Below are 8,406 nucleotides of genomic sequence, written 5' to 3' on the forward strand. Positions count from 1 at the left end.
TTGACTGACACTAAGAGCTCACTGGTGTGTGGTTTTTTACCTACAGACCAAGTGAGACAAATGCAGATGGTAACTGGGGCTGGTGAGCTGTTGGGGCAGCTGGGCTGGGCCAGGACCCTCGCTGCTGTTCCCCTGTAATGAGAATTGCTCTGTGGGAGGCAGTGTTTCAGGCTCCATCTCTAGTTTATTGGCCATTGCAATTTAGCTGTTAGATCTACTTCAAAACTCCTTCCTGGCTTGGTCAGAGTCACTCTGGGGGGAAGCTGAGGCCAGTATGGATCGTGCTCCCTGCTCTCTTTGCTGTGCTGTTCTCTGTCTCACCATCAAAGCAAGCTACCGGCTGCCAATTTGTCCCAGCAGTGGTGAGCAGCCACAGGGACCTCCCAGGATCTATGGCTGTCCCAGAGGCAGCAGTGTGGTGCTCCTGTCTGCGCGTGTGGGTATTTTTTTGTCTTTTTCTGTTTTTACAAGTGAGCTGCAATTGCTCTGTCTCCCAAGCAAGCTGTGCTGTTGTGTTTGCACTGGCCTGATGGTTGTAGGGTTGTCACACGTGGTTTCCTTGGGACGGCTCCAGATGCTTCCCGGCCCCGTGAAGAGCACTGCAGAGTAAGGAGCCAAACGCAGCAGAGAGGTGCCTTTTGCTCTCCCTCTGGGCTCTCACACAAGGTTGGCGCAGCCTTGGGCTGGGGCTCTCCATGCATGGACCAGCTGCCACACTGCTGAGGCTGGAGAAAACAGATTTAACCCCAGTCGCCTCTGCCCAGACAGGCCCCATCCTCCCCACAGCTTCGGAGCTGATGTCCTGTTTGGTTTGAGCCTGAGCCAGCGCCCTGATGAATGCGGCTCTTGTCAGCACCCTTCACCTTGGCTGGCCTCGGGTGGGGGTCTGGTCCTCTGCTTGGCTGATGAAAGGTGCCCGTGTGTAGCTGCAGAGCTGGGAGGGAGGGAGGGGAGATGGGGCATGCTGCGGGACCGGCTTGATGGTGGTAACCTGGGCAGAGACCAGTGCCTTGCTCCTCTCCGAGCCCTACTGCTCACCAGGGGAGGAGGAGACTGTCTGGAAACAGGTATCCGATCAGCTCCTTGGAGGAGATGCTTGGTTCATAAACCAGAACAGACCGCCTTCCCTGGGACACAGCTACTTCTGCCTCCCTCCTCCATACCCCGGTCCTGCTGACTCCACATTAGCAAGGGCTAATTAGCATTAGCATCAGGCACAGCTCATTTGCTGGGTGGGGACCCTCCTCTGCCTTCTGTGGTAGCTTTTGGTGGGGCTTCCCTGACTGAGCTCCCTCTCACGGTGCAGTGCTAGGAGAAACAGCTGTGCTGAGGTTTTTGAAGGATTTAGGAGGGTATATTCTGCTTGTCTTTTACTGTCCTGTGGTTAAAATCCATCTCCTACTCTTAGTGGCTGCTGCAGCCTCTGTTCCTCCCTGCCTGCCTGGCTGAGCAGGAATCAGGCAGAGCCAGCTCCGCCTGGGCCCCCGTTTGGGTTCTTGCTTGCATCTTCTGGGCTGTTTTCTCTTTCCCAACTAGAGCAGATGACTGACAATTGGGGATCCTTGCTCGGGCAGGGGTGGGGCTCATTCTGGGATGCATGGAGGATGGAGACGGCCGGTTCCTTGGCCCCTGTGCCAAAGGGCAGTCAAGGATGGGGAGCCAGGGGTCTCCTACCAAGTGCTGACACTCCTGGCCTCCTTAGAACCAGCAGCGCAGCCAGCGCCTGTGCCCAAAAAGCTGCACCCCAGTTCCTTGCCACATGCCAGAAGGGATCCCAGAGCTCTGCTGTTAAACACTTTATTTCTCCCTCGCTGTAGCCCTCCCTTCCCAGAGCAGACGCTCTCCTGTCCTCCCACTGCAGCTCCAGGGCATGCTGCGGGAGAGGGCTGGTGACCTCCTTTCTCTGCTGGCTCCCGAGGGAAGGATGCCCTGCCTGGGAGGGACAGAGCTGCCGGGCAGCCCGCTGCCAGGTTTGGGGAGGGGAGGGACAGGCATGGAGCAACGCGCCCAGAGTGCCTCATCACGAGAAGTCATTCAACCAAAGCTACAGTAAGGAGGTGGTTGGGGTTAGAGGGCCACCTCTGATCCTATTGTACAGGGGAGGAGGAGCGGACCCCCGTTTTAGAGAGCCGTGTCTTCAGCCTCGATGCGGGGCCCAAAGAGCTTCTCTGCAGTTGCTTTGCCATCGTACTTGGGCAGGTTGCCACCAAAGTCCGCTGGCAAGATGTCAGCATCGATCTCCTGGTAGAAGGACTCCAGCTCCTCCCCGTGCACAAAGACCTGGAGGGAGATGGGAGCGACCCTCAGCAGAGGACCAGGGCGACTCTTCCCGGCTGCTCTGTTTCACCCAGGGACGTGCCTCTGCCTCCAGGTCCCTTTCCCACACTCACCCTCTCCAGCAGTTTGCTCTTCAGGAATGGTTTGACCACATTGTAGGTGGTGGTGAAGTACCAGGGCTGGTGGATGAAGTGGACGGCCTTGAACCGCGCTGGGAAGGAGTCCTAGGATCCCAAACCCAGACACAGATGGTTACAGAGGGTGCTGGCCACGCGGAGCTGGGCGGGCAGCAATGGACACCCCGGCACTGCCACGGCTCCCCTTGCCCAATCTCCCCTTCTCTCTTTGATGGGCCCTTTTCTGACCCAGAGGATCGGCCATCCCAGCCCCAGGAGTACCAGGGAAGCTGAAGAACCTCCCAGATGGTTCATTGCTCCCACTCCACAAGAAGGACCACATCTCTGCTGTCCTCCTTCCCTGGAGAGAACCAAGTGTCTTTGGCCTCTGGTCCAAGGGCAGAAATCCTGGAGTGCCTGTAAGTCTCCATTCAGCCTGGACAGGGCTGGGCTGAGAGAGTGGTGAGGAAAGGCCTCCAGGCCGTGCCGTAGGATGCTGCAAGGAGTGGTGGTACTGCTTCTGGTTGGGCTTTTGAGAGGACGGGGACCTGGGGCCGGAAAAATAGGATCCATCTTGCAGGATTAAGCCAATTAGCTGGCAAGCGAATAAGCATGTGATGGGGAACAGCCTCTCCACGGTGCTTTCTTCTGGTGTCAGTGTGGTGGAAATCACAAACCCTGCTAGCCCTGCCTGCTCCTTTCCCTGAGCTCTCTGCTCCCCCAGGACCTGCTCTGCCACTGCTGGGCGCAGATTTTGGCACCTCACCTGCAGCATGTCCACCATCTTCTTGAGCTCGGAGGGTTTGATCCCAGATGCCTGCTGCATGGTGAAGCCCTTGAAGTTCTCAATGATGCAGAACCCGTTGATCTGGGTCTCTTCGTTTTCCAGCAGCTTCTCCAAGATAACGCAATAGGCACGAAGGATCTGATGGAGAGGAGAGACAACAGGTCTGGTATTAGGTCTCACCTCCCATAGACCCCAGGTTCCCAGGAAGAGTCGCATGGAGCATTAGCCAGGGTCTGCTTGACTCCAGCCTGCTTGTCGCAGCCAGCCCCAGGACTTCAGAGCAGGGAGGGCATTTCGGGGGATGCTGAACAACCACCACGTTCCCCTTTCAAGTCGGGTGCGTCTCAGATCTGGATCAATGATACGTTGCGACCAAATTCACAGCCGAGCAGAAAACGGAGCTGGGAGAAGCTGTGAGTTACGTGCCTGGAGACCTCTTTGCCAAGAAGCCCTTTCCGTGCCCCGTGCCCTGTGCCTCAGTTTCCTTCTCTGCCCTGCGGGTCCCTCCTTTCTAAAGCGCCTTGATTTAATGGCGTGGTGCCTTTTTTCACCCTGTGTTACCTGGGCTGGGGGATGCACACCCCAAATTTGGCCTGCACCTTGCACCGCATCTGGGGGAAGGAAGGGGAACCCTTTGGGACGCACCATGCTCTCCCACGCTCCCTGGAAGGATAAATTCAAAGGGCTACAGGTTTGCTTCAACCTGGATGGCCGGAGGCTGTGTGGACATACGTATGTGTGTGTAAGGGATGCTGCGCTCAGACGTGCCGAGCGGGACAATCCCGGGAGCGGGACCGCTCTGCTCCGGGAGCGACGGCTAGGCTGGGCTGACCTCATCAAAGGTGATCTCCTCGTAATCCCAGTTCTCGATGTTGAAGAGCATCACCACCCGGCCGTACTTGTCTCTGCTGGCCAGGATGCCGGGGTAGCCGGCTTCGATGGTGCTGCGCACGGCCTCGGGGGTCAGGTTGTCGAAGAGCTCGGGGTACTGCTGGCGGAAGTTCACGTAGCCTGAAATCGGGGAGGACAATGGTTGCTCGCCCGGCCTCGGGAAGCCAGGGCAGCGCTGGGGAAGCCGCCAGAGACAGGGCAGGCTGGGGATGGTGAGGTGGCGGTCCTGAGCCTGAGAGCTGTGGACCAGCTGTGCCTGGAGTTCAGGTGGGTCAGGTCTTCTCCAGCAAAGGGGGTGAGAGGAGCTCAGCCCTGGCCCCAGCACACTCAGTGTTATTCTCCCCATGGCAAGGGCTTCCCACGCCTGCCTTCTCTCCAACACCTCAACGAGCAGATAGTCATTTTTCCCCTCATTTCCCTTCTCCCCTTCTTCCCCGTTTGGGTGACACCCCCCAGCTCCCCTCCCTCGGCACCCTGCAGGCACAAAATAAGGAATCTCGTCCTGGGAAAATGCAGGCAAACAAAACAGCTCTTCTGGGAGCCAGTGCTGATAATTACAACTCATTATCCCCCAAGCTGAAACAAAGAAGAGCGGAGCCGGAGCCAGGCAGGTCCCCACCGGCGGCCAACCCCAGGCTGCCCTCCCATTCCCCCTCCATCCCTACAGGTCACTCTCAGTGTGGGGAGGGGGTGTCACAAGCCCCCCAACCTGCTCCCAGCCCTCGAGGGGTCCCAGGGGTGCTGAGCCCACCAAGCACCATGCACAGAAGCATTAGGGTGGGTACAGGACTGGCTCCTTACAGGGGGGCATGTATAAGGCATGTATAGGGTGTGGGAGTCTCGAGGGGATGCAGTCCAAACCAGATGAGTTTGCCGCACAAATGAAACAGCCCACCACCACCAAACACATTTTTTTCCATTTTGTCCAGTAAATCAGCAAGGAATGGGACCGTCCTGGTGTTGCGGGATGCCTGGCACCACCCTCATTTATTTCCTCCCCCATCCCAACTCTTTCCTCTGCATCCCGAGCCCCCAGCCCTGTCTTCTTCTATTTATCCTCTCTCCTCATCCCCTTCCCGTGCCAGGGTCCTGCTCTGCCAGCACAGCCCAGACCAGGGGGCTGGAAGGCTCCAGCACGGGGCTGGGAGCTGCTGGTGGATGTGTACCCCCATCCTCGCCCGGTGTCACAGCCCGGGACCCCTCCCCACCTTTCAGCAGGTCGTAAGCCCTGTGGACGTCGAACTTGCGGGCGCGGATGAAGCGGAGGAAGAAGGAGTCGTCCTTCCCTTGCACCTTCTCGGCCACCGCCTTGCACACCTCCTCGCCGCCCGACCGCTCCTGCACCAGCTCCCGCAGCGCCTTCACCGCCGCATCCCTCTGCTCCTCTGTCTCGTTCAGCTCATCCTTCGCCTGGGGGGATGCAGGGAGGGTGCCCAGCTCAGTGATATCCCCCCCGCACCCCAAAACACCCCGGGGGTCATTTAGGCACCCCAAAGCCGGCTCACTGCAGCACCCTAGTGCAGGGAGAGCACCCAGGTCCCCTACTCAGAGACCCTCTGGAGTAAGCACATCCCCCCCAATACAGGAGCCCATCGAGGGTCTCCTCTGGCCTCTGAGAAGGGGCAGGTGCCCCGGGCTGCGCCTGCCCCCCGCTCCCCACGGCTGCCCTCACCTTCTGCAGGGTGTGCGGGGGGATCTTCTCGCACCTCCCGAAGACGGGGCCATGGTCCTTGGTGGTGAGGCGCTCCAGCTTGGTGCGCAGGGCCTGCTCCTCCTCCGAGACGATGCGGAAGGTGCCCGTCTGGGGGCAAGGAGAGGATGTGGGGTCTCCCCAGCCAGCCCCCCAACTCTCTGCCGCACCGCTGGTCTGCTGGGATGGGGGGCTATGGGGAAGGGCAGAGCCTCCATGCCTGCACCCGAGGGGATGCAATGGGATGGGAATGGGCTGCGTGCCACCCAGGCTCCCCGCCACAGGCTGAGAGAAGCCTGGAGGGCGAGGGGTGCGTGGGGTGCGCCCCATCCCGGCACTGCGGGGAGGGGATGCTCAGAGCCCGGGGGACGGGGCGGCGCAGGGGCAGTACTCACAACCGCAGACATGTCGTCCTCTATCCTCCGTCGGCCGCAGAACACTGGGAGAGGGAAGGAGGAATCAGCGGCAGTGGGGATCCCGACAGCCTCTGCAGCCCCCCCGTGCCCCATCCCCTGCCCCTCTTGCTCAGGCGGGGACACCCCAACCGTCCTCAGCTCCATCACACGCTGCCTGCACCTCTGCCTGCCTGCCGGAGGCTGAGCAGCTTTGAGAAACACCAGGGATGTTTGCAAAAGCAGCTTAAAAATGTGAGTATTGATCGTCTGACACCTTCATCCTCTTTTTCTGGCTCTGCCTTTCTGCTGGAGGTTGGGGGCATCTCATGGGGACCCCCAAGCCCATGAGCTCACGCAGTGCCATTTCATCTCAGACTATCCTCATACGGGCAGAGGCGAGCGCCCATCTTTGGCCAGGTGGGCATCCGGCTCATGCTTTTACTCCCTTTTATTTCTACCACCCCATTATACCCAAGGTGTTCCCCAAACCCTCAAGCCCATGCTGCTCCAGCAGCCCAGAGCCAGCTGCAAGGTTGGACCACGAGCCTCTCAGCACCCTTCTGATGCCATTTAGGTGAAACACCTTGTTCCCATGCGTGAGGAGGAGGAAGCCTGCCTTCATCCTCCCTCCAGTGCTCGACCCTGCCCCTGCCGTGCCGTAGCACCGGCTCCGAGCCCAGGGAGGGATGCTTGGCTCCAGTTCAACCACTTCCCAGAGGCATCCTTTTCCCTGCCAGCTCCCAAGGAAGGGGCAGGCATTCTCTTTTTCCAGGCACTAAAAGCAATCCCAGGCTTGGAGGTGCCAGGTTAAGGAAGGGCTGGATTATGGTATCCGATGCAAAGTTATTTTAGGTGGAAAAAGTCCCGGGTACTCACCAGGGAAAGGAAACGCTGAACCGTCCGCAGAGGGTCAGTGCACGGGGCAGAGACGGATGCGCGGATGGCGAGGCCGGAGTGGAGCAGGAAGAAAGCCGGGCGAAAGCTTTGTAGAGTCACCGGGTTGGGATTAGACCGTCACAAGGCATCAACTCACTGCAGCTTTGTAATTAAATCAGCACAACCCAGGCAAGAAACCCCATTAAAACATTACAAAAGGCAGCTGAGGAGAGGGAAGGAGGGAGCCGGGGCACCGCCGGCCGGCCGGAGCGTGCGTGGAGGGGCGGGCTGGGATGCCGGACCCGATTAACGAAGTATAAAAGTTTCTCGTTGTGTAACTTGCTCATTAGCGCGGGGCAGGGGTAGAGGAGGTGATGGGCAGCCTGCCACCCCGGCCCGATCCTCCAGGGCGAGCGAGCCAGGTCTCTTCCCCAGCTTCTGCCCCAAAAAGCCTGGCAAGGTCCCACTGTGAATTTGGCCGTGTGGGTCCGGCTGTGGGGATGGGTCCACGGCAGAGGATGCTCCCGGGGCTGGTCCCTCCCAGGGCTCTCCAACTCCTCCCCAACGAGGCCACCCAAACCAGCATCCATACGGAGCCACTTTCAGCTTTTAAAACAAAAAAACATGGGCAGATTTTTTTTTTTACAATGCCCTCAAATGCTTGCTTGGAGCTTTGGGAACTGGAACCCAGTCCACCCTCGGGGTGATGCCGCAGACCCATGAGGGAGGGGAGCCCCAGGATGCGGCAGGGATGGCACTGAGCTCCCGCATGGGCAGGATGGCAAAACGAGGTTTTTTGGGACATCCCAGCATGCTGAAGCCGCATGGGGCAGTGGAGCCCTTGCAGCCTTTAACTCTTTTTGGGCCCAGGGTTGTGGGAGCTGGGTGAGGACGTGGTGAGGATGGGGCTGCGCACGGCTCTTTCCCCAAGCCCAGGAGAGGAGCTCGGACGAGCTCTTACCACGATGGGGATTTTGGGGAGGCGGTGGGGCTGGGCTAAGCACCGGAGCAGGACTGAAGGGGCTTACACAAGGCATGTTTTGTAATGCCACCGGGATTTACGGATTTGGTTTCCACGGGGCTGCCCTGCAAAAGGAGCCGAGATCCCGCTGTGAGGGAGGGAGGAGGAGGAAGGCACGAGACTCCAGATGAAGGGCAGGGGGGGGCGGGTAGGGAAAACCCAGACCTGTGCCAAGACCCCGAGCGATGCCACCGTGGCCAGGGGCACCGCACGCCGCTTTCCATCGGAGACCTCCCTGTCCACTTCCCAGACCCTGGCACAAGGCTCAGCTCCCTCCTAGAGCTTGTTGGACACTTGTCTTCAGCCCAGCGAGTAAGACGGTGTGTGACGGGGGGACATCGCCAGTGTGGGGG

General features: G+C 59.4%; 1 protein-coding gene across 1 annotated transcript; it reads right to left on the reverse strand.

Annotated features, from left to right (window-relative positions):
- Positions 1 to 1,784: 1,784 nt before the first annotated feature.
- Positions 1,785 to 6,194, reverse strand: RLBP1 (retinaldehyde binding protein 1). Its single transcript, XM_075159506.1, has 7 exons — positions 6,157 to 6,194; positions 5,744 to 5,872; positions 5,280 to 5,481; positions 4,013 to 4,191; positions 3,160 to 3,318; positions 2,391 to 2,501; positions 1,785 to 2,280 (listed from the first exon to the last, which is right to left on the reverse strand). Exons 1-7 carry the CDS (start codon positions 6,166 to 6,168, stop codon positions 2,122 to 2,124), a joined length of 951 nt encoding a protein of 316 aa, XP_075015607.1. The 5' UTR covers positions 6,169 to 6,194; the 3' UTR covers positions 1,785 to 2,121.
- Between the last annotated feature and the right edge of the window lie 2,212 nt (positions 6,195 to 8,406).

Source organism: Calonectris borealis, chromosome 11, assembly GCF_964195595.1.
Source record: "Calonectris borealis chromosome 11, bCalBor7.hap1.2, whole genome shotgun sequence".
Classification (NCBI taxonomy): domain Eukaryota; kingdom Metazoa; phylum Chordata; class Aves; order Procellariiformes; family Procellariidae; genus Calonectris; species Calonectris borealis.

Excerpts from the sequence above, each read along its gene's own strand:
- RLBP1 (XM_075159506.1), bottom strand. Across the intron at positions 5,482-5,743 it reads CCCCGCACACCCTGCAGAAG|GCGAAGGATGAGCTGAACGA; the intron begins GTGAGGGCAGCC and ends GCATCCCCCCAG. Across the intron at positions 4,192-5,279 it reads GGCTTACGACCTGCTGAAAG|GCTACGTGAACTTCCGCCAG; the intron begins GTGGGGAGGGGT and ends CCCCGATTTCAG.